The sequence below is a fragment of the Eupeodes corollae genome, chromosome 1, assembly GCF_945859685.1.
Source record: "Eupeodes corollae chromosome 1, idEupCoro1.1, whole genome shotgun sequence".
NCBI classification, from domain to species: Eukaryota; Metazoa; Arthropoda; class Insecta; order Diptera; family Syrphidae; genus Eupeodes; species Eupeodes corollae.
In genome coordinates, this window is record NC_079147.1 from 168,318,409 (window position 1) to 168,343,994 (window position 25,586).

Below are 25,586 nucleotides of genomic sequence, written 5' to 3' on the forward strand. Positions count from 1 at the left end.
TCGGTATTTGTTTTTTTTGTACAGCCCCATAATTGGATTTCATAGGTCCAAACAGGCTTTAGTACTTGATTATACAGCATTATTTTGTTTTAGATTGATAAATCAGAGTTGTTACCAAGCAACCAGTACATTTTTCTATATTTCAAGTTTAGTTCTTCTCTTTTCTTTTTGATATGCTCTTTCCACTTAAGCTTTGCATCCAAAGTCATTCCAAGGTATTTGGCCGTATTGGCGTAAGGTACAGCTTGATTATTAATGATTATTGGAATATTGTTTATCTTTTTATTTGTAAAGTTTATATGTGAAGATTTTGTTTCGTTGAGTTTGATTTTTCGGTCCAAGCTCTCACTGTGTCGACGGCATTTTGTAGTTTTACTGCCGCCTTAGAGACACATTTGTCGGGTACCAAAATTGCGGTATCATCTGCAAAAGTAGCCATTATGGTGTCATTACCAACTGGAATATCCCTTGTGTATAGTAAATACAGGGTAGGACCTAGGACACTTCCTTGTGGTATACCGGCTTCTATTTTCTTCAATTCCGAGTATTCTTGATCGTAGCTTACTCTAAACAATCGGTCTGAGATGTACGATTTTAATATTTCAAACTACTGCCTGGGAAGATCCCTTTGCAGTTTGTACTCAAGTCCCTCATGTCAAACCTTGTCAAAAGCTTGAACAACATCTAAGAAAACAGCTGAACATACTCGTTTTTCTTCTAATGCTTTTTCTATTACATCCGATATTCTATAAACTTGGTCTATCGTGGAATGTTTATTTCTAAAGCCAAACTGATGGTTTGGGATTAACCTACTTTCTTCTATGATTTTGCTAAGTCTCTTCAGAAGCAGTTTTAGTTCTTCTTCAACTGGTTAAATCTAGTTCTGAAACAGTTAAATGGAGAAATGCTACGCCTTCGTCTATGTTTTTCTTTCGACCTTTACATTTTATTTCTTGTAAAAGTTGTAAAAACAGAACTTGACAGAATGACAACTCTCATAAACAGCTTGGACTAGGTATCTTTGCTGTTAAAAGGTACTGGCAGTTTTAGAACGGTATGTTTTGAAATGATTTTCTCTATGATCAATGGAAGCATATTTATGTAAAATACAGTTACCGAAACTAATTCAACATAGAATTGTTACATACATATGTGGTGCTGCACAAAAATGATAATTGAAAATTGTATCGTTTCGTTAATCGCCGCCGGCCAAACGAGTCAACATATAAGTTGGGACTGTCAAGCTTACACAATTGGATTCGATGTTTTAAATGTATCCTGCATATTGGGTGTATATTACCTTTATGGCTGAAACACAAACACGCTTCAGCTTCGGCTTCGCCTGACGTTTACGAGTTCAGCCATAGCAATTCAATGCATTCTATCAGATTGGAGCTTCGTTTCGTTTGACAATCATAAGGAAAAAAACGTAATGTGACTCCAAACGGAAGCTCTAGTTCAATTATCTAAACATTTGCTTTGTCTGACAGCTCAACAGCTGTAAAAAATGGTAACCAATAAAGTATTTGCTCTTGGAGGGATGAAATAATAGAAATGTCATTCAAAGCAACCTCGAAGCAAGGCCACCGTAACGCACACGAAGCCGAAGTTGAAGCGTGTTTGTGATTCAGCCATTAAAGCTTTGGCAAGTACGTAGTGCTCCCAACAAGGAAATATTTGAAGAAAAAATAAAAGAATAAAACACGAGTTTAAAGAAAAAAATATATAAATGACTTATGGGGCTGCCAGAGATCAGCGGTCCGCCCAAACAGCATGACCGCGAGTCACCAACAGGCCCCCACATTTTTATAAATAGGAAAAATTATTATATAACAGATTTAATTTTAAGTAAAGTTAATATTTTATATAAATTTTGTATGTTTTCAAAAGTGGTTTTTGATAAGAGATCAGTTATGTTTGTATTAAAAAGATTTTTACACAGATCGTTTACTTTATAAAAGAGATAAGATGTTTGATTGTTAGATAATAGATATGACTGGATTGACGTAGGTGGCAGGTATGTATGTGTGTTAGCTGAGTGTTGCCAAGTCGAAGGCGGTAGATGTTTTAGTTGGAATCATGATTGTTCGCCTTTTGGGGTAATGATCGAATATTGGTTGTTGTAAGTGTTCCATTGTTCTTTCCTTTTGTTTTTGTATAAATTGTTAATAACTTCCAGGAAGTCTCTTTTGGAAGGCTCAAGTTCGCATATATTTGTATCGAAGCATTTTTGGCTGCACTGTCGGCTAAATCGTTTCTTTTGATACCGGAGTGCCCTGGTATCCAGAGGAGCGTAAGTATTTTTTTTGTTTTTGAAAATATTAGCACGTATTTTGGTGTTAACGGGTGATTTGACGTTTTCGATAGTATTCAAAGTGGAAAGGCTGTCTGAGCATATTACTACGTTTTTAGTTCTAGTAATTACAAATTCTGTAGCTTTTAATAAAGCATGCGCTTCTGAAGAGAATACTGAAAAGTAATTTGGAAGTCTGATAACGTCTCATGTCTCAGACACAAATGCTACTCCTGTACCGTTTTCGGATTTGGAATCATCTGTATACAAGATATCCCATGCGTTTTGTCTATGTTCTTGTATATTTCCATGGAATAGTTGTGATAAGGTTTCTTTGTTTGTGGAATCCTTTTTGAAAGTTGAGAGTTTGGTGTCTATTGTATTTGTTGGTATCCGCCATGGAGGGTTGTTGCTTAGAGTCAGTTTATTAATTGTTGGCCGAATACCGATGCTTCTAGCAGTATCAAGGGTGATTTTCAAGGTGGATGGGTGTTTTGGTATCTTTGTTCGCAGTTTAATTTTGTTGACGTGATTTGAAAGACTCGCAAATTTTTGGTGTGATTCCAGCAGTTAGAAGGTCTCGGCGATGTTTGATGGACGAAAGGCCAGATTCAGTGAGAATATTTTTTATTGGTGAATTGGCAAACGCCTTTAAGCTGCTTCTGATTGCTGAGTAGAAGGAAGGTTTGATGATTTGCAGTGTAGATTTTGGGCATTTTCCATAGATAGCCAATCCGTAGTCAATCTTGTATAATATGATGTTCCTTGTAATTTGAATAAGTGAGTTGGGATGAATAAAGCTGTTTTTTGAAGAAAGAAATCTTATTATATTTAATCTAGTAGCTAGCTTTTTCTTAAGTATTTCACAATAATTCTTAAAATTATAATTTTAATAAAAATGATACCTAAAATATTTAAGATGTTTACAGTTTCTTTTTTCACAGATACGTAAGTGTTTACTCTTGGTAGGTGAGATATTGGACCCTGAAAGGGCTGAAAGGGAGCACCAGTCATTTAGCTCTAAAATTATATTTTCAAAAAGTTGCAGAGTCACCGAAAGGGGTGAGCCTTGAGGGATACCGTTTGCTAAATTATATACAGTGGAGTAATGATTATTTGATTTGATTCTAAATGTTGTGTTACATAAAAATGATTTTATAAATGAGAACATTTGGGAACCGATCTTCCACTACATAAGTTTATTTAGGATGATATGGTTGCCGATCCTGTCCAATGCGTTTTCAAAGTCAAGTGACAAGAAAGACATATGATTTTTGCATCAGAGAGCTAAACTAATGTATTCGTCTAAGTGAAGTAAGGAGTCCATGGAGCTGCGTCCGTGTTTAAAAGCAACCTGGTTTGGGCAAATGTAGTTGTTCTTTTCTATATACCCTTTGGATATAGTTTTTTTCTAAGAGCATGACAGCAAGGAAATTGGTCTGTATCCCAAGGGATCCGTCAAACTTTTTGTCGGTTTGGGGATAGGAATCACACTTGCGACTTTCCAGACCAATACCACAGGTACCTTGTTCAAAAATTTGATTGTATAAGTTTAAGATTCTTTGTTTTAGTAGAAGTGGGTTTTTCATCATCGGGTATGAAATCCGATCTAATCATGGAGTTTTGCCTTGAAGGGAATTTAGGCAGCTTTCTTGTTCTAGAAAGCTGATTTGTTTTTCGATATATTTTGCTGATAAACTTAGGTTATCTGCTTGCGGTTCTCTGTTTGCTATGAGACGTTTGGAGTCGAGGAAAGTCGAAGAGAAGTTAGAGTCATTAGGTCATTAGCGTAATTAGACCCAGATATACCAAAGTGTTCACATAAATCTAATGGTTTGGTAAGTATTCCAGATCCAGTAATTAACGTATTTATTCAAAGCGGGGTGTGGTAACTTGTAAGGGATTTTATATCTGCTCACATTTTTTTACTTGTAGAGTTTGCGTAATATTGGATGTGAATTTCTGGAAACTTATTTTGTTGGCTATTTTTGCTTCTCTGCGAAAGAGGGCATTTGCTTTTCGGTAGTTCACGAGGTAAGTGTGGAAAGGATGTTTTTTGAAAATTTTAAAAAGAATCTGTTTATTATTTCGTAAAATAGAGAGTTCGGTGCTCCACCAAGGAGCTATCGATTTACGTAAAATAAGTTCGTACGAGAAAAGTTTCTTAAAAAAAATCTTTATTTATTTCTTTCAACACTTAATCTTATTTACAAAGGTGTTATTGGTTTAGCTCGCGAATACAGACTAATCATTCATTTCGATAAGTTCCCAACTTTTCACTTTATGTTTCTGCTGATTTGATATTTCAACCATTTTTTGGAACTCTAACGAGTCCAATCGATTGTCAATTTCACATTACTTTCATGTTTCATCACTTTTGCTGACGATGATGTTGCTTTATTTGGAACTGCATTTATGGGAACATCCGTTTTAGTTTCGGTTGCTGACCTGGACGTAACCCGTACAGTGTTTTTTGTTGGCTGCTGATCGCAGTGTTTTTGTGAAAAGAGCTGTTTCCTTATTTATATTTGAAGAGGGTGTGTTTTTTTAAATAATAAATCTGTTTCTTTTCTCGGTCCGTTTGAAATTTAAAAGTCGTTTTTTTAAGAGCAGACTTATATCGTAGGTAAAAATATGTCAGAATTGGAAGATGGTCGCTCCCATGTAGATCGTCGAAATTTTCCCATGATACATATCTTAATATTTGTGAAGATATGGCTGTCACGTCTTCGTGTTTCCATGTGTTATGGGTTAAAAAGTGCGTGGTTGAGAGGAAGTTTTAAAATTAATTACCTCTGGCATTATTAGCGGGAGAGCCCTATAAGTTGTTCCAGGAATTGACGTCCTCTTTTGTTTGGACGTTGCTTATAATGTTTATCAATTATGTGGAAGTAAATCTTTGGGATGGGGGAATGTACAGCGAGAGGATAGTGATCTTCATTTTAAGAACAATTTCTTTAGTAATTACTGAAATTTTGGAATTGATGGGTAAAAAGCTTAGAGGGGGATACAACTATGAATTAGCAATCCGGTGCCTTGTTTTGATGCGGTTATACTTTCTAAGTTATGGAAGTAAGCTTGACACTATTTTGGGTGGTGAGGGGAACAGTTAGCTTAATGGTGAGTTTCTTGTAGAGTTATTATTGAAGGGTTATAGTCATGTATTATAATAATTGGAGTTCATGCCATGCTCATTATTAAAATAACCATTAACGTTCCATTGTAGAACTTTCATAGATTGAGTGTTATTGGGCTTTTGTACAGTATAAGGTGAGTTATAATGTTGAAAGCTAGAGTTGGTGTTATAGTTTTTGGTGTGAGGGGTTTTCCGACACCCCTGATCAAGACTTGAAGCAACCGAAGCTCCTGAGGTTCCCTGTTGTCTCAGTACCCGGTCAGCAGAGTCGTTTTTGCTGGTGCATATTGTTTTATTGAATACTTTCATAATCGGATTCTTTTTCAGAGGGTTTAATGTAGTATTTGTTATTTTTTACAAGTGATTGTGTAACATTAGATATAGGCTAATTGAGATTATTTGTTAATGTCTGTTCTGTTTGACGGAGTGGTAGGGTCAAGGGGGGTAATTGTGAACTGGGGTAATTGTAAACGCACTTAATTTTCTCAAAACCGTTTATAATTTGAAGCATGCCATGAAATTATTTGAAAATACATTATATTTAAATCATATTGACGCGTTGCCGTGAGTCATTCGTTTTTCCGTGCTTTTAAGTTTTTCAGTGGTAATTAAAACTGTTCCAAAACAAACAGAAGCGATCAAAGTAAGTTAAATTTTATATTTAAGAAAGTGAAATATAAGTATAAATGCATGCTATATGTTTTTATTTGTCTGCATAACAAAATTTTAAAGTAATTGGATGTTTACAATTACCTCATTATTTTCCTGTCATGGGTAAATGTAAACACCGAAATGGGGTAAAAGTAAACAATTTAGGGTAATTGTAAATATCCATTTCAATGGCTTTGGTAACAATATTTTATATCAAAAGATGCCACGTACATATCAACGAAAAACTACAGCTTCATCATACACGTCAGAAGATATCCTCCATGCTGTTGAAGATGTGTGCAACAAAAACAAAGCATATCGACAAGCAGCAGAAGCGCGGAGGACACTATAGCTAGGTGCCTTATTTCAAGATCTCGTGCTGGTTACCCTTGCGATAAGGATGGCCTCCTTGATCTAGTAGGTACCTATATAAGGGCAGAGAACATGGTTACCCCTTTCCATAATGGTAGGCCAGGAGACGACTGGTACCGGAGTTCCATGTCACGGCATCCAAACCTTTCTGTAAAAAACCGGAGCATTTTCAAAAAGCACGCCAAGGTGCTCGAAAAGCTGAAATTATATTCGATTTCTATACGAAATTAAAAAAAGTTTATGATGAGTTCAATTTACTAAGTCCCGATAAGGCAGCTTTTGTTTTAAATGCAGATGAAAGTGGGTTTGGAAGTGATCCAAGTCGTCTCAGAGCCATCGGAGAAAAAGGCGTACCCTTAAGCCGGGTTTCTGGTGGTTCTGGAAGAGATTCAACAACAGTCTTGGCATGCGTGTCTGCTAGTGGAGATAAGCTACCACCGCTTATTGTTTTTAAAGGTGGTGCAGTCCAAGCGCGATGGACCTCAATGGATTCCTTTCCAGGAACACTTTATGCTGCGTCAAAGGAGGGGTGGATGGAAGAGCCCCAGTTTTTCCATTGGATCTCCAATGGTCTAATTCCTCACGTCAAAGAAGTTAGAAAGGAAAGAGGTTTATTAGACCAAACTGCCATTCTGCTCTACGATGGCCACTCTAGCCATATCAGTGTTAGGATCGTTGAAGAAGCTTTAAAAAATAATATACAATTGGTTCGTTTTCCAAGTCATTTGACAGATAAACTGCAACCGCTTGACAAATGTGTTTTTGTCCCAGTTAAAACAGCTTGGGATAAAGATCTTGTTAAATATGGTAAAAATATGATGGGCCGAGGAAGCTGCCGGCTTCCAAAGAGCGACTTTTCAGCACTTCTGAATCCAATCTGGGAAAACAACTTGACGTCATCAAATATTATTTCAAGATTTGTATCCACCAGGATATTCCCATTTGATCCTACTAAATTTATTGCCTTCAACGCAAAGGAAAAAGCTATTTACAATGAACTATGTAAAATCTGGTCAACTGCTTCGCCAATACATGGTGCAGCTCCATCTATCGCAGTGCCTCAGCCAGAACCAATACCTTTCTTTCCACTGGACTTTGTTAAAGCTATGAGGCAAGCAGTTGCAAAACAGATTGAGATGCCATCTACATCAAAGGGTAAGAAACTTCCAGACGATTTTCTTATTCTTTTCATAAGAACCTACTTCTGCTTTTACATCTAGGTACTTGTCAAACTATCGAGAATAGCCGAGAGGGACTGCTAGCTCAAAATGAATCACCTTCATCTCCACAAACTATGTTGGCTCGTTCTCAAGGTTAGTTAATATCCTTAGATTTATCTCTTGGCTTAAGTTTGGCTCTTTATTCTAATTCCTTTTTTGTTTTATTTTTTACCTAAAGAACTTTTAGAAAATATCTCAGTCTTCAAAATCCATCTCCGTCAACTTCTACTAAACCTGAAGATAAAAAGAAGCCAGTGTCACGCTTAAAGCAGATGAAATACGGAGAAGTACTAACAACAAACGAAGTGTTAAGCCGTTTAAAGGAAGCTGACGACCTGAAGGCTGAAAACTTTTAAAAAAGCGACCCAAAAAAGAAAAAACATTTTTACAGGAAAAAGTAAAACGTTCAAAACCAAAAAAAACTTAAGCCCAAGAAAACCAATATTCAGAACTCATCATCAGATGAAGACGATCTATCGATTCAAAGTATTGAATCAGCGTGGAATGAAGGCGAAGAAGACGAGGACATAGAATTGTTGGACATTGATGGAATCAACAACCTAAAACAAGGAATGTATGTCGTTGTCAACTTCAAGGGTGGCAAACGGCTTGTTTCTATGTATAAGTACGTTTGTTTGGTTTCCAAAGTTTTGCAAGAAGAAGATGAAATTGAAGTCATTGGTACAACAAGCATGAATTCATCAAAAACAGTGTTTCAAGTTGTCGAAAGCGATATAAGTTTTGTTAATCTGAACCAAATTTGTGGATTGTTGCCAGAGCCAAAAGCAACTGTTATTGAAGGAATAACAACTGTGGAGTTTAATAGAAAAGTTCCAATTTTCGAAATGTAAAACTTATTTATCATAATTATTTATTAACTTCCCATAGGAAGTTATTGTAATGGGTCCGATTTGTCAAATTGAATATTTTGACATTTCTCGACGTTTCAAGGTCCCTAGAGTCGAAATAAAAGATTTTTAGAAAGATGCCTGTGCGTGCGTGTGTACGTACGTTTGTACGTCCGTACGTTCGCGACGTTTTTTCGTTGTCCATAGCTCAAGAACCAGAAGAGATATCGACTTCAAATAAATTTTGTTATACAGATAATAAGCCAGAAAGATGCAGAAAGGGCTCTCAAGAAAATTGCGTGGGTGGTTTGTGTGTAAGATCACTAATATTTCAAAAAAAATATTTATGCATTTTTCTGAAAAAAATTTGTTTGTGGTGACACATGATATTGGGAAATAACGGTCAAGTGATTGTCATTAAAATTATAATTTTTATTTCAGTATGACAAGAAATCGCAAAAGAACGTCCAATAAGGCTCTTTGGACAGATAACGATTTACAGAATGCCATCAGAGCCCATTCAAATGGCCTAACAATGAGGGTGGCGCAAAAAAAATACTAAATTCCCTTCTCCAGTCTGCAACAACGCAGTCTGCAAAAATGGCATTTAAAGCCACCTTCTATGGGAAGAAACCCTATTTTTACACAGCAACAAGAAAAAGAAATTGTTGACCAGGTTGACTTGCAAGCTGTTTTACGGCGTTAGCGCTTTGCAGCTCCGAAAACATGTTTACGAATACGCACAAGAAAACTGCGTTCCAAACAATTTTAACAATGAAGACAAATTAGCTGGAGTCGAATGGATGAGAAATTTTTTGCGTCGAAACCCAAAAGTAGCTATTCGCAAGGCTGAATCAACAAGTCTGAATCGCGTTTCAGCATTCAACAAGGTTGAGGTTTCCCTCTTTTATCAACAGCTTGAAAACTTGATGGAAAAACACAAGTTTACGCCAAAAAACATCTTCAATGTGAACGAAACTGGGATAACAACGGTTGCCGATCGGGGAAAAATCTTAGCCCAAAAAGGACAAAGAAGAGTGGGTGCTGTAACTAGTGGTGAACGAGGAAAAAATATAACCGTGAGTGCTTCAGAAACATATGTTCCTCCAATGTTTATTTTCCCGAGAGCAAGGATGTCTCCTCTTTTGGAGAAAGGTGGTCCACCTGCTGCTCTCTACACCATCTCCAAAAACGGTTGGATAACTGAAGATATTTTCAACTACTGGCTGAAGCACTTCCGCTCATGCACTAAGCCATCCGAAGAAAACAATGTTCTCTTAATAGTTGATAACCACAGCAGCCATATATCACTTGCATCCTATAATTTTTGCAGGAATAACTTCATTGTCATGCTTTAGATTCCTCCCCACACTTCTCATCGACTTCAGCCTCTTGACGTGTCATTTTATGGTCCGCTTAAGGCTGCTTACAGACAGGAAGTAAGTTTCTATATGAAATCAAATTTAATGGCAAGAGTCACACCATATGAAGTAGCATCCCTATTTAACAAAGCATATGGTAAGGTGGCCAACATAAATAAAGGCATTAAGGGGTTCCGAGCAACAGGAATATATCCGTTAGATCCTCATGTTTTTAAAGAAGATGAATTTTTTGCTGGTGATTTAACAACATCAGATCCATTAGAAATTCCGTCAACGTCAAAATCTGCTTTCGTCGAATAATTAAAGCTCTCGAACGGTACATATTATCTTTTTTTCTTTTTAAAAGATGTTCCTAAATTGAAATTATTTTCAGCTAAGACTCCTCAAACCGTTTCTTGGACACCATTCTCGTCCGTGACTTCAACACCAAAAACTGATGCAGGTCATGTAGTTTTAAGGCCTATGTATTTTTATCTTTAATTAAAGTAAAAATTGAATTATTTTTGTAGTTTTCCTTATATTTGAAGACAATAATTGTCTGACTGTGATTACCCGTGTTCATGACCGTAATTTCCCACTATGCAATGGGCAATGACGGTCAGATTGGACTTTTTTTTAAATTTCGCTTTTTATGAAGTGTATGAGAAACTTAAAGAATTGAATAATTTATGTTTTTTGATCAAAATAAAAAAAAATGTGCGACATTTTAAATGAGTTTTCATACTTTCCCCTTAAGTGACCGTCATTCGAGCACCTTCCCCTACTCCAGCTGAAAATTGAAGAAGTGCTTTATAAATAAAATAAAATTGTATTAAACCATAAACTAATCACCCTATATAATAATATTAAAGAAATACACTTAGATGATGCCAGTGCCACCTAACGTTTGATAGTAAAAACAGCATCAAAACACAGTTCACATCTTCACTACAAGATACCGCCACTCAAATGACCTCTAAACAACCTTTTGACGTTTACTTATCAGGAAATTTTGTTCAATTTTCATCAGAGACGGTGAAATTTCTGTATCTTTCTCACCCCTACATCAGGTTTTAAGCTTCAGCTCTTTTCATAAAGTGATTTGGAAATTTAAAAGTGAATCGTAAAGTGTCCACCTTCCAGTCAACACACCGGAAGCAAACTAATTTATAGAAAATAAAAAAGAAGTTAAAAATTCATTTTGTGAATTTTAGTTGTTATTCTTAATCCAATCAGCGACAAGACAAGTAAGTGCAAAGTTTCTTCTTTACTTTTTTTTTAAATAATTTTCCTACGAAGTTGAGACGTTTTCTTTTTTCGCGTTAAGATGTGATTTCATAACACGAATTTTCATTGTGAAAAGTGCGCAAAAACTTAATAGAAATTCGAACTACCTTAAAGCTACTTTCTTAAAAAGTTTGCAATTTTGAGTAATAAAGTTGTTATAACGTGAAATCAATGTTATGATTAATAATCTATCATCAGTCACCAATTTGACCTTGAACCTTCATAAGATAAGAAAGTTTTCTATATCTTGTTTTTGTATACCTATCTAACTTACCTAGATAATAATAAATCAAGAGTTGATATGTGATACATAATGTACATAGACGATTGGGGTTTAGCAGGAGTAAGATGGCATCTAAATCAAGTTCTCACTCATGTCCTCTAGTTTTGTATAAAAGAAAAGCCTTAATAACCTTAATTAATGTCACGTAAAAGAAGCGACCCTCAACTCAACCTTACGTTCGTTCGTATTTTCTGTATCGAATCACATGATGACAAAGTTGAACAAAAAAAAGCATCATCAACTTTTTCTCTGAAACACTCCCTTGCATAGTGTCGTACTTTCCTTCTTAAATGCGCCACTTGCTAGTTCAATTCTTTATTTAAATTAAATTGTTAATTACAGTGCCAACACGTTCTCTATGTGATGCTTGAAACGTACCTATTTAAAAATATTTAATACAAAAAACAACTTGTTCAAAAATATCTGGCGCTCACTTGATTTGAATGTCTTTTATTGTAACCAAACTGAATTTATCACTTTTGTGTATATACATACATACATATACATATGTATATTTAAGTTACAAGTAGGTAGGTTCTTTTATGCAGCGATTTGAAAACTTATGAATTTTTCTTCCTGTTTCTGATCCAGTTTATTTTCCTGTTTAATGTTGTTGAACAAGATTTGCGTAGGAGAACAAAAATTAAATCAATTGCGAGTTGCATATGTACATACATATATCTAGTTGGGTATTTGATTAGGTATATCTTTTTCGAAAATAAACAACTAAAATGCAAAAATAAAATACATTTTTGATTTTTCTAATCAAAATCGTTAGAAAATTACACGCTTTTTGAATATATCAATTATAATAATTGAACGAAGGTCCAAAGGCATATTATTGTTTTCAGACAAAATACTTTTTGTTCCTAATATTTATGAATAGATCGGATTTTAAAAGGTACATTTTTCTTTTGTATTTTCAATTTTTCCCATATTCAAGAATGTTGGTTTTTGAATTATCGAATATCGAAAAAAAAAATATATTTTTTTAAAAATCAAAAATAAAAACAATCACATTTTTTATCATCAAATATTATTGAAAGAGAATACGAAATCATTGAAGTTGGTTGATTAGTTCTTAAGAAAACTTAAAAATAAAATAACAGTTCTATGGGGGGTACTCTTCTGGAGCAAAACAAAGTTATTTTGTATTTTGAAAGAAGCCAAATAAAGAAGAGAAATTTAAAAGAACATTACAAAAAATCTGTTGGTTTGTTTTTGAGAAAATTCGAATAATCGATTTCTTATTATTTTTAGTCTTAAAAATATAAAAAAGGCCCTAACGCGAATCGTCTCAATACCTTAATTTCCAAATGTCAAGTCAACCGACCCCCTGATTTGAGATGTAGGCATCAGACAGACGGGTGGAATCGGGGAACCCGTTTTATTCTTTTCTTAAAATCTCGAGTTCAAATTTTTTACGAATGCAAAACTTGTCATATACATAGTTCTTATTTGTCGCAAGTACAAAAAACGAGGACAAAGTCGTCCTGAGGTTTCGAGTTCTTCTTATCGTATCAAATTAAGGTCAAATCCAGGTCAACCAAAACAAACAAAAACAATATTTTTGGGGGGCTTGGTTTACAAATACACATACTGATAAGGTTTAATGTTGATTGATAAAATTGTCTTTACTTGTATTCTATTTACTTAATTATTTAAATATAAAAGGCTTTTTTATAAAATTTTCATTTTAAATTAAATAGGTACATTTGTATATTAAAAACAATAAATGGGGTCATGTATTCATTGGACTTAGATTATAGCTTTTTTGTGTGGAGTTCATGCATAGATGAATTTACTAGTTAACTAGATAAAAAAAGGAAACCCTTTTGCAATCATAATTGACGCATAATTTCATTTCCAATCAATGAGGTCCTTTGTGATTTTGATATTTATTCTTTCCTTTCGATATTGGATTGGATATTTAAATTAATAGCTTTGTGCTGTCCTATCTAAGTATGTGTAAACTATTTTACCGTGATGAACAGCTTGAAAAACTCATTTTTCAAATATGTTTTCTTTAATTTTAGAATTTAATCCTGGTGAATCGACTTATTTTTTGTGTTTGTTTTGCTTTTTTCGCATAGAAAAATATGAATACATTTGTTAAAGGATTTATCAACTAAGGTGTTAAGCTTTATGAAGCTACGACTAATTCAAACATTGATAAGTTATGTCTTATAAAGATACGACAAAATCAAACACTGATAAGTCCAAACGTCGTAGCGGGGGTACTTCTATAAAACGAATACAATCATTTGTGATCGACAATTTGTTTTAATTTAAAATTTCTTACATAATTTCGTGAAAAAAAATGAAATATCTTCAAACACAAAAACATAGAAACGTAGAAATATGGGTTTTTAAGATAGTTCGTATGATTCAATTGAATAACAGACAAATTTAATAACCTTGCGTATTTTTCGTGAACTGGCCATTTCAGATGTGTACCATTACAGTCAAAATTCTTTATAACGTAATTGTCTTTGTAGCCAATTTCATTTTGTTCACCATCCCTTTAAGAAATATAAGATTAATTTTAACAAATGTCATTTTTTAAACTCAGTACTTTTGATAGTTGGTTCGATGAAGACTCAGTTCCAACAATGAGATCATTAAAAATCTAGCAACAACAGCAACTTTAGGAGAGTTTTAGCAAGCAGTATATATAAAAATATAATATAAAAGAACGCCTGGACCGTTAAAAATAATAATTTTTTTACATAACGATTTGTTTATAAAAAACAATTTTTTGTTCCCTTGAAGGTTTGTTATAAAGAAGTTTGACTGTATTTGTTTTAACGTTGTCTATCGATGAACATTCGTATAGCGATGTGATTTTTAAACAAAAAAAATATTATTTTCACAAATACTGCAGTTATTTTTATGAAATTTAATAAAATGCATATGGTGTATTTTTTTCAATGTACATACGAGTATATAACGAAAACAACAAACAAATTAATATCTATAAAAAGATATTATATAGTCTTGGTGAAAGATTTGATTTTAAAATTGAACATTTTGTTATATTTGTATCGAAAAAACCGTCTCGTGTCAATGTTTGATGGCTCTATTTTAGGAACCTATTCCAAAAAATCTACGTAACCATACAAAATATAACTATGATTAGAGATTAAAGTCTAGTCTTCTAGTTGAAAGCAAAGTTAAGTTCCTGAACTCTGACAAAAAAAACTAACAATTTAGATTTGTTCCAACAATTATTTACTACATGATTGTTTGTATGCAGCTTAAATTAAAACCAAACAAATCAACTACAAAAAATTGTAAACAATTTATATTTATCACGTAAGAGATTCTTTTTGACCATTTGTCTCTTTTTCGCCATCAAAATAAAACTTTAAATTATTATCAATGACGATAAGAAGGATTGCGATTTTCTCTCTAAGTAACCCACCCTTATCTATATTTCCAATACAATAATATCCTAAATGAACTAATGGCTTATTCCACAATCGCATATACATACGTCTCTTTGGAATGTACCTACATACACATATCACTTCGACCTTCATCAATGTCAAACGTAATGTACTCAATTGCTTACTCACTGCGCATATTCAAAAATAAAGCTTTTTTTGTCTTCTAAACACATGAAAATCATCGAAGTGAAAGTTATTTTGGTAAATTATAAAGCTTTTGTCGAATTTCTTCCTCTCAGAGAAGAGGTCTACATAGATTTATGTTAACTTGTACAAAGTGCCAACAGCCGGTTACCACTAAATAATTCCATTGGTTTCGTTCTAGTTTTTTGGAAAACTTTCAAGGGTAAAGTTGATTTTTGTTATACTTTTTTTTTGTATCTGTAAGATTAGTCTAGTTTTTTGTTTTATATTTGCAGAGGTCAACATCAAGGTTATTTTTAATCATTCGACTTTCTCCTTCAACTGAAGATTCAAAAACACAAAACTTTTTTTAATCCATTCAGATTTAACGAGTTTTCTTTTTATTTGAGTTGTAATTTCTGTTTTATCTCGTGTAAAATTCTTGCCTGATAAACTTTGAACCTCATTCGAGTAATTATAAATTATTTCTTATTTTCTGTTGGTGTTTTGATAAGATATCAATAACTTTGCTTTTAATCCAAGAACTGTTCAAATTATCGAGTGCATTGTTCTTTTAATAAAGCAATTCTTGTTTACTTCTTCAAGTTATTAAGATGAAGTTACATATTTAATTGAATTTCCTTAAAAGGGTGTGTTATTATAAGTGGCAAACTTAATGTTCAATAGTTCCAATATCTTCAAGTCAAATTCTTTTGAGCAACGCATCCTTTTGGAAGGATTGTTGGTCTTCGTCATCTATATTGAATGGATCTTCCTGCCTCACAGCAGGGTTTGGTTCGACGTCGCCTTTATACAGTCTGCAGAAGTTATCATCACATATCACGCGGTTCCACTATGATGTTTTCACTTTCATTTTTGCAGCCTTCGGTTTTAGGTTTATGTACTTGTGAATTTCGTTTCACCTGCTCATAATACATTCGATATTTGTTTCTGCGTTTGAACTTCTCAACATCTTAGACCACACGCCAGTGCTTCTCTCTCCTCTTCTGCTCATAGAGCTCGGGGGCAGCACTCGTCCATTTATGGTTGCTTTAAACCCAGCACGTCAGAGGCAACTCTGATTGCATTTTGGCAATGTTTCTTCAACTTCAACCAGCTCCCTGATTATACAATCGAGACAGTACACAAAACTGTTTAATAATTATCAACTTATTGATTTAGCTTCAGAATTTAAATTAGGCTGCCAATTAACGGATCAATAGATATTCCAACTTAGTTAAAAAGAATTTCAATTGAAAGCTTTAAAGGGTTGTTATGTAGGCCCTTTGTGTATTCCTACATAAAACTTTTAAAACATTTTATTTATTTTCTTATTGCAGATTAAAAAAAATCAAAATGACAACCTATTTCAACTACCCATCAAAGGAATTGCAAGAAGAGTTGAGCCGTATTGCCAAGGCTATTGTTGCCCCTGGCAAAGGTATTCTTGCCGCTGATGAGTCCGTTTCTACAATGGGCAAGCGTCTTCAAGTAATTAAAATAAAGCTTTTCTTTTTAAAGAAAATTTTGGTAATAATAATAATTATACTTTTTTTTAATTAAAGGACATCGGTGTTGAGAACACAGACGAAAACCGTCGTCAATACCGTCAATTATTGTTCTCCACTGACCCAAAAGTATCTGAAAACATTTCCGGTGTGATTTTGTTCCACGAGACCTTGTACCAAAAGGCTGATGATGGCACTCCATTTGTTGAATTGTTGAAGAAGCGTGGAATTATTCCCGGAATCAAGGTCGACAAAGGTGTTGTCCCATTGATGGGATCTGAAGATGAGTGCACCACCCAAGGTAAGCTATAAATGTATTTAATTAAAATAAATTCCTTAAGGGTTTTAATTACAAAATATAAGACAAACTTTTGAAAACCAATTCGTAATCTTCAAAATTCTATTTAATTTGTTTATGTTGATTTATTATTTACAATTTTGAGAAAAAAAACTTAAAAAAAAACAATACAGATTAAAGAATCTTTTTTTGAAATGCGTTATATTTGTTTTTAGGTCTTGATGACTTGGCTGCTCGTTGTGCTCAATACAAAAAGGATGGTTGCGATTTCGCCAAGTGGCGTTGCGTCTTGAAAATCGGCAAGAACACTCCAAGCTACCAATCCATCTTGGAGAATGCTAATGTCTTGGCTCGTTATGCTTCCATCTGCCAATCGCAACGTATCGTCCCAATTGTTGAACCTGAGGTACTCCCCGATGGTGACCATGATTTGGAACGTGCCCAAAAAGTTACCGAAACCGTTTTGGCTGCATGCTACAAAGCTTTGAATGATCACCATGTCTACTTGGAAGGTACATTGTTGAAGCCAAACATGGTAACCGCTGGACAATCATGCGCCAAGAAGTACACACCCGATGAAGTTGCGCTCGCAACCGTTTTAGCCCTCCGCAGGACTGTCCCAGCTGCTGTTCCCGGTATGTTATAATACACAAATAGAACTAGAGCTAGAATCATAGTTATTTATTATTAGGAATCACCTTCTTGTCTGGTGGTCAGTCTGAAGAAGAAGCATCCGTTCACTTGAACGCCATCAACAAAGTACCATTGTTGAAACCATGGGCACTTACCTTCTCATACGGACGTGCCCTTCAAGCATCTGTACTCCGCGCCTGGGCTGGTAAGAAGGAAAATATCGCCGCTGGCCAAACTGAACTCTTGAAACGTGCTAAGGTAATTTTTTTTCAACTATACTACATAGCGAGGGTGGTTCATGCCTGAACAAAAATCTGTGAAACTTATTTTTATATTTTGGTGTCATGATATTCAATGGGAACTTTTTGAGTTTTTTTTTAAATCTTAATCATTTAGATGGTGAGATAAAAAACAAATTGACAAAAATGGGTGAAACTTCGTTAAATTAGAATTAAAAAAAAAAAGTGTATGCCTTTGGGTACCAATATTTTTAACGAAACTTTTTTGGAACACACTTTTGACTCTTCCCATAAATTCATTTGCTTTGGTCATTCGGTTTATTTATAAAACAATTATGAACTTTAGGAAAATCTTCATTCAGTTTTTTTTTAATCAATACATTATATAATTTAATTAGGGAACCAGCTTTATATTCAGTATCATAATTGTCATAACTCACGAAACTAACAAAGACTTCCTGGATTCAAAATAAACCTGATAATACGTCAATCATCAGCGCTTACCAAACCAAATTCAGGGGATATGAAATGAAATAACATAGATGTATAATTTGAGAAAGTGTTTACCTTTTTGGTACATATGCATGTTTTTTAAAAATTTGCTTTTGCATGAACTCATTAATTTAATTGTTATCAACTTTGTTGATAGCTTTGAAACATATAAGAACTCTATCATCTACCTAGATATTGCATGTTTAACTAGTTCGATCTGCTGACTTTTAAGTGTTCGTGGCTGGGATTTACATTTTTAAATGAATATTTTGAATAAGCGAAAAGGGAATACAAACATTCTACAATATAATTTAACACATTTGTATGGTTCTAAAAGGAAAAACGCTTCATTTTAACCTTTTTTTTGTAAAGTGACTAATTTTTAGAATTCTTTTTATTTTAAAATAGGCCAATTCGCTTGCTTGTCAAGGCAAATACGAAGCTGGATCAATTTCTTCGTTAGCCGGCAACACTTCTTCACATGTTAAAAATCATATGTACTAGAAAAACAGCAATACACAATAAACATAATTTATACGGACTTTTCAACAACTACAAATTTTGGATATAAAAATATTATTATTCCTAAGACTGACAAAAAAGACTTAAATAAAAGTCGATATATCCAAAAAATACTACACTAATCATTTTGCATTCTAAATTTCTATTCTATTTAACAAAATATCAAATTTCTTTATTTGTAATTTTTTAGTTTTTGTTTGTTTGTATGCTTTTTAATTGTTTGTTTTATTTTATGTTTTCTTTTAATACTTTAAATTTTATTTGCTTACCTGTTTTTCTTACACTTCTATAAAAATACACCTAATATATTCTTTGCTTTGTTTTGTTTTTCTTTAGTTTATTTATTTTTGTTATTTTTTGTGTTTCCATATTTTCATCTTATTTTTATAAAGTCTATCCGACTAACTAAAATAGTCAAGCTTAATTCAAAACTCCAATTTTACAATAAATAATAATTTGAAGGAAGCACTTACTTACTTACTTAGGGTGGTGCTACAGTCCTGTGTGAACTAGGGCCTCACCCAACAAACTTCTCTATCTAGCTCGGTCCCTAGCTAGATGTCTCCAGTTTCGCGCTCCAAGTTGGGTGAGCTCACCTTCCACTTGTGCGCGCCACCTGATCCGCGGTCTTCCTCTACTGCGCTGTCCTGTGGGTGCGGATTCAAAGACTTTCCGGGCCGGAGTATTGGTTTCCATGCGCTCTACGTGACCGAGCCATTTTAGTCGTTGGACTTTTACTCTTTTGGGTAAGTCTACGTCGCTGTACAGCCCGTACAGTTCGTCGTTTCATCTTCTCCTCCACTCCCTTCGATGCATACGGAACCGTAGATCACACGAAGAACTTTTCTCTCGAAGCGACCCAAGGTGCTTTCATCCGCTTTTGTCATGGTCCATGCTTCTGCACCGTATAGCAGGACGGGGATGATAAGGGTCTTATATAGCAACACTTTGGTCCCTGGAGAGAGGACTTTACCACTCAATTGCTTTCTTAGTCCAAAGAAACAGCGGTTAGCAAGAGTTATTCTGCGTTTGATCTCAGCGCTGGTGTTGTTTTCTGCGTTTACAGCGGAGCCTAGGTAGACAAAGTCCTTGACTACCTCAAAGTTACGTCTGTCGATTGTGACGTTTTGACCAAAATGTCGGTGTTGTATGTCCTTTCTAGACGACAGCATGTACTTTGTTTTGCCCTCATTAACCGTTAAACCCATTTTTGCCGCATCTGCCTCAATACTCACAAAAGCCCCATTGACATCACGCTGAGTTCTTCCGATTATGTCAATGTCATTAGCATATGAAAGATAGTGCCTCTAGTGTTGACGTGTGAGCTCTGCACTATTCTTTCAAGCACGACGTTAAACAAATCGCATGACAGCGCATCACCTTGTCTAAAACCTTTTTTGACATCGAAAGGTTCTGTTAAGTTGGTTCCAACCTTTATGGAGCAGCGTGAATTCTCCATGGTCATCCTGCACAAACGGACGAGTTTGGCAGGGATGCCAAAACTAGACATGGCTCTACACAGCTCGTCCCTGTAGATGCTGTCATATGCGGCCTTGAAATTGATGAAAAGATGGTGGGTGTCGGTTTGGTGTTCTTGAGTTTTTTTTTCAGGATCTGCCGTAATGTAAATATTTGATCAACTGTGGACTTTCCTGGTCTAAAATCACACTGATAAGGACCTATCAGGTTGTTGACGATGGGCTTTAGACGTTCACATATTACGGCAGAGAAGATTTTATAGGCGATGTTATGTAGACTTATTCTTCTATAGTTGGTGCAGTTTAGAAGGTCTCCTTTTTTCAGGATCGGGCAAACAATACTGAGGTTCAATTCATCGGGCATGCTTTCTTCCGACCATATCTTACAGATAAGTTGGTGCATGCTCCTAACCAACTTATCTCCAGCTGCTTGAAAGAGCTCGGCATTCAAGCCATCCGCTCCAGCGGCTTTATTAGACTTCAGCTTAGATATGGCAATCTTTACTTCGTCTAAGTCGGGAGGACGGGATTGTTGGCTTTCGTCGTCTATATTGAATGGATCATCCTACCTGACAGCGGAATTCTGTTCTTCGTCGCCGAAGGAAGCACTAACTACTTTTATAAGATGAAATGAAGCGAGCTTTCAGCTTAAGTTTAAATTGAAATGTTCAAATTAATAGTTAATTATTGAACCCCAGTGCAATCTTACGAATACAAATTGGCAACACTGTTCAAGACTCTAATGAAGTGGTAATGATTATTTGTTCATAATCTTCTCCAAAAATATAAAAATTACATCATAATTCGTATCCATAAATAAAAGTGAAAAGTTTGTAGTACCCGTAGCGTGATGATAAGTGCATAGCACTGTCATGAGGTCTTAAGGTCAATACCGCCTGTGCCAACTAAAGTATTTTCACGGATAGTGCCTCTTACGAGGATTTGACAAATCCTCCTAAAGTAATTCTTGACTTGAAAAGTGCTTTCTCAAATTAGCCGTTCGGATTCGGCTTAAAAGTGTAGGTCACCTTCATCCCTGACAACACTACTGGCAGACAGGAATGGTTGAGAGTAGTAAGTCGCTAGGCTTTTAGTTAGTTTATTTTTGCACTAAATAATATTATATTTTCAAATTAAGACCTTTATTACAAACAACAAATTAAAAACTCGGCTCAAAGCAAACGTTATTGGGAAATCTAAAAAGTGCAAAAAAAACATACTTCATTTTTTTATTTATTTTTTACTTTCAACTTTACGTTGTCAGCCAAAACTTAAGCGACCAGAGAATTCTAATTTTTAAAAGTAATATTTTCCTTGATTCCTTGAAACCATATTTTAACCGAAGTATCCAAAAACTAATACATCAAAAATACAAAGAACAAATTAAGTTGATTTAGTGTTGGCCCACACTGTATATTATCTAAAGTCTGGGTCTAACGCGTTTGTTCTCTTCCACTTCACAAGCTGCACGGACAGGATTTTGTGTGCTATTTAAAGCAGGTGTTTTTGTTGTAAAAATTTGTGCTTATTGTTCTTAAACATCGTTTTGGAAATAACTTTTCAAAACAAATATCCATTAAATTTAAAAATTCAGGTATAAATAAATTTTGTTCTTTTACATTAAGAAGAATAGTTTTTGTTACCAGGAGAGCAAACAAATTATATATAACAAAAATATGACCAACATTTGCTACAGTTTTGTGTCGAAAGTTGTTTTTTCTGTAAACAAAGGTTCTCGCTCTACAGCGCCTTTCAATACAAAGGACCAAATTTGTCTATGATAGCTCCAAAAACGGTATTACTTTACATTTTTCATCATTTTATGATGTACTGAATGGCAAAAACATTTTACTTGAATGATATTTTTAAAGTAATCATTGTAAATAGAAATGTCTAGAGGTGATAAAACAAAGAGTACCAAGTCTGTATTCATGTTCCGGACGTACGGACTCACGCACAGACATCTTTCTAAAAATCTTTTATTTCGACTCTAGGGACCTTGAAACGTCGAGAAATGTCAATATTTTCAATTTGACAAATCGGACCCATTACAATAACTTCCTATGGGAAGTTAAAAAACACAGAATTTTATTCCTTGACAGAAGCCCTTAAACTTTTGAATTAAATTGCCAAATTTACTTTAAAAATATAAGCTGCTTTTCAAAAGAAAATATTTAACTAATGGAAAAAGCTTATAAATGTTAAAGTTATAGTATTGAAAACAGAAAACGTGGTTTTAAACTAAGGTCTAAAACGACTGAAAATAAATAACACTTTTTCCTTTTCATTTAAGTTTGATATATGGCTGCAGTTAGCTGCAAATGAAGCCCCTTATGTTCTCTGAACCTTTCCAATACCTTTAAAAATCCGTCGATATTTGAACCACAATCCATGGCTGATTTTTTTTTAAACTGGAAATGACAGACAGCTCGGCTTTTCCTATAAGAGACAATAAGCATTGGAAGAATTTGGTCAATTCAATTGTCGACATTCTTTTAGAATTAAGAAGCATGCTTTTTAACAATAGCGCACGATTTTTCGAACAAATAATACGACCAACCAGAATAAAAAAATCATTTAGCATAGTGAACCCTTAGCTTGGTTATTTGTTAAAAAACATACGTATTAAAAATATTAGAAAAAAAAATAAACACCCTGTAAATTTTTTGAACTTATCTGATCTTTTCAAATTCCATATTTTCTATGATTAAATTAATAAAAACTAAATAAATAAAAACAGAAGTAATAACAATTGCTTTCTTATTTCTATTTTCAGGGTAACGGTGAAGCAGCAACTGGCAAATACGTTGCTGGTAGTGTAGTCGGTGCTGGCGCTGATGCAGCTTTGTTCGTTGCCAACCACGCCTATTAAATACGTTCTCTACCTGAAAATTCAAAACTAAAAGGATTATATGATTTTTATTATTGTGGAAATATAGTTATAAGCATCAACAAAAAAAAATAATAAAATAAATCAACAAACAAAGAACTTAAATCTATCAATATATGAAGCACAATGGAGATTTTAACCTACTCGTAAATACAAAAACTAATCCTCTTCCCACCACAAAAACTTACAACTAAAACGAACAATGTTTTTTCTTTTTATACAAATTATAACAATAGCAGATAAAACTTAAAGGTAAAAAAGAGGTTAGAAGCTTAGGTGCAATTAAATCCAGTTACTAAAAAAAATATTTATAAATTATTTATCAAAAATTAAAATAGGATAAAAAGGAAAATAAAAATATTCTTACACTTTAAATCAAATGTATGTAGACTTCTGTCTTGAACATAGATTTATTTTCATCAAGGATTTTATTTCCTGTAATGCCTGGATATATGTCTGTTCGAATGAGATGGAGTTTTTTTTAAAGCAGTACATTTTATGCGACACAATTTTGTTACTTGTGTTAAATTATAATTAAATTGTTAAAGCATGATACATTACAAACAAAACCTACTTTAAAAAACCATAATCTTAGATTTGGCATGTTGAAAAAAAAAACTTAAATAAATTTATTCAAAAAGTAATAGTGAATGTTTGAATTTCCTATCTGCATGTTGAGTACTAACTAATGCTTAAACCTTTTTTAATAAGACTTACTTTCTAAGGACATAGCGGGACATAAATTATCTACAATTTTAACGCACTATCGTTAACGTCTTCTCTACCCCAGTCTCTTACTTTTCCACTGCTTATAGGTCTCTTAACTTTTCTGGTGTGAACAAATTTCGCTGCATTACATTGCCAAAAAACAACTTAAAAAGGCCGACAATTTACACGGTTTTTTACTCGTTTGGTATGTCTAACAATTAGCGCACTTCATGTTGACTTGAGATATTAAAAGTCTGTTAGGAGGAAATGGGCAGTTGACTGCATTCTTTGAACGTAAATTAAGACCAAGGCAACTAGTTAGTTTTGCAGGTGTCACAAACCTTAAACTCGGAACTTTACTTCACAATCCTGTACGTTCAGTTGACCGCGGAAAAACTACCAAGAACTTAATTGTCTACAAAACACCTCTGAGGCAAGCTACAATTCCATCTCGACCCGAATTTTGTATTTCAAGAAAATATTACTTATTCCTGTTCCAATTTGACAAAGAATCCTTTTACATAAAACATTAAATAGAATTGTGTAGGAAATAAATAAATCACAGGTTAATAAAGTTCAGCTCTCAGTTGAAAATAAAAGCTATGATTAGATTTCATTTTGACATAAGTGGATAGTTAATAGGTAGTGAGATTTTTCCTGACTAACTTTCCTGTTAACTTTCCAATAAAGTTGCCTTAGGCTGGGGATTTAGAATCCACACTATAAGGCCAGAAGAAAAGGCCCATTGTGATACAATATGAATCTAGAGAACTACTTCTTACTAGTCGAATCATTTTGAGCTTTTTATAAAGAGAAAAAGATATTTCATATCCTTTTTAACTAGTTCACTTGGATTATAAGAACAGTAGTCTCCCAGATGAAGTTTGCGTTTTAGTGAAAGTGCAGAGAAGGTGAGAGATTGTTTCCTCTTTTTCTTCGTCCATACAGTTCCTGCAGAAGTCATTTGAGGCTACACCAAGTCGTATTGCGTGTCTGCCTATAAGAAAGTGTTCCGTAAGGACACCTATTAGGGAGCTAATATGAAGTCTGCTTTGAGATAACAAGCCTTTAGAGCGCTTTAGGTACAGTGAAGACCATATGAGTTTTGTGGCTGCGCATGTTGGTAAATTGTATCACCTAGAATTTGCTATCGCAAAAGCTGTTTCTTTTAGCATAAGTTTACATCTAGCTATCGGTATACCTATCTCCTCCCTTTTAGATGAAATAGGCATGACGGTTCCATTTTTAGCGAGTTCATCGGCTCTACAATTTCCCGTGATGTCTCTCGGATCCAAGAGTGAAGATGACTTAATCCGAAGAACATTGAAAGTTGGCCCACAGACTTCCTCGAAAGATTTGGCTAGATTGTTTATTTCGGAAGGTTTTGCCACAGGACGTTTTACATTTTCTCTTGTAAGAAAAACATTTGGAAAAGCACCATTGAGACACTAAAAAGATTTCTATAGAAATTATCACCTAATGCCTTTTGATGAGCACCATCACAGCCCCATTTAATTATCAAAGATATTAATTTAAAATCCAATCATTCTTTGAAATCCAATCATCATACATTTGTTTTTTTTTTTTCGGAATTTCTGTAGTAATCCTTAAAAATTAAATTAAATAAGTATGGGTGCCGCACATGTGCATAAGAAGTCAAAACACTTTTTGATTGTCAACATAGGTATACATGGCTTTACAACAAATGGAGTCTTCAACTTGTGTAACACTTAATAACTATAATTTTCCCTAATGAATGCGGAGAATTGCATAAATTTATAATATGATTTTTTTC

At 34.2% G+C, this 25,586-nt stretch overlaps 1 protein-coding gene across 4 annotated transcripts; it reads left to right on the top strand.

Moving 5' to 3' along the window:
* Nucleotides 1-10,922: 10,922 nt before the first annotated feature.
* Nucleotides 10,923-23,182, top strand: LOC129953808 (fructose-bisphosphate aldolase). 4 transcript variants are annotated; one of them, XM_056067284.1, is made up of 7 exons: nt 10,923-11,128; nt 16,364-16,514; nt 16,589-16,832; nt 17,045-17,464; nt 17,521-17,720; nt 18,602-18,676; nt 22,970-23,182. In XM_056067284.1, exons 2-7 carry the CDS (start codon nt 16,380-16,382, stop codon nt 23,063-23,065), a joined length of 1,170 nt encoding a protein of 389 aa, XP_055923259.1. In that variant the 5' UTR covers nt 10,923-11,128; nt 16,364-16,379; the 3' UTR covers nt 23,066-23,182. The 4 variants fall into 4 exon arrangements, with proteins under 4 accessions (XP_055923259.1, XP_055923257.1, XP_055923256.1 ...); XM_056067282.1 differs by lacking the exon at nt 22,970-23,182 and having other exon boundaries at nt 10,925-11,128; nt 18,602-19,031; XM_056067281.1 differs by lacking the exon at nt 18,602-18,676 and having other exon boundaries at nt 10,927-11,128.
* The last annotated feature ends 2,404 nt before the right edge of the window (nt 23,183-25,586 follow it).

Coding starts and splice junctions, on each gene's coding strand:
- LOC129953808 (XM_056067284.1), top strand. CDS start 16,380: ATGACAACCTATTTCAACTACCCATCAAAGGAATTGCAAGAAGAGTTG. Junction 17,465..17,520: donor TGTCCCAGCTGCTGTTCCCG/GTATGTTATAAT, acceptor ATTTATTATTAG/GAATCACCTTCTTGTCTGGT. Junction 18,677..22,969: donor CCGGCAACACTTCTTCACAT/GTTAAAAATCAT, acceptor TTCTATTTTCAG/GGTAACGGTGAAGCAGCAAC.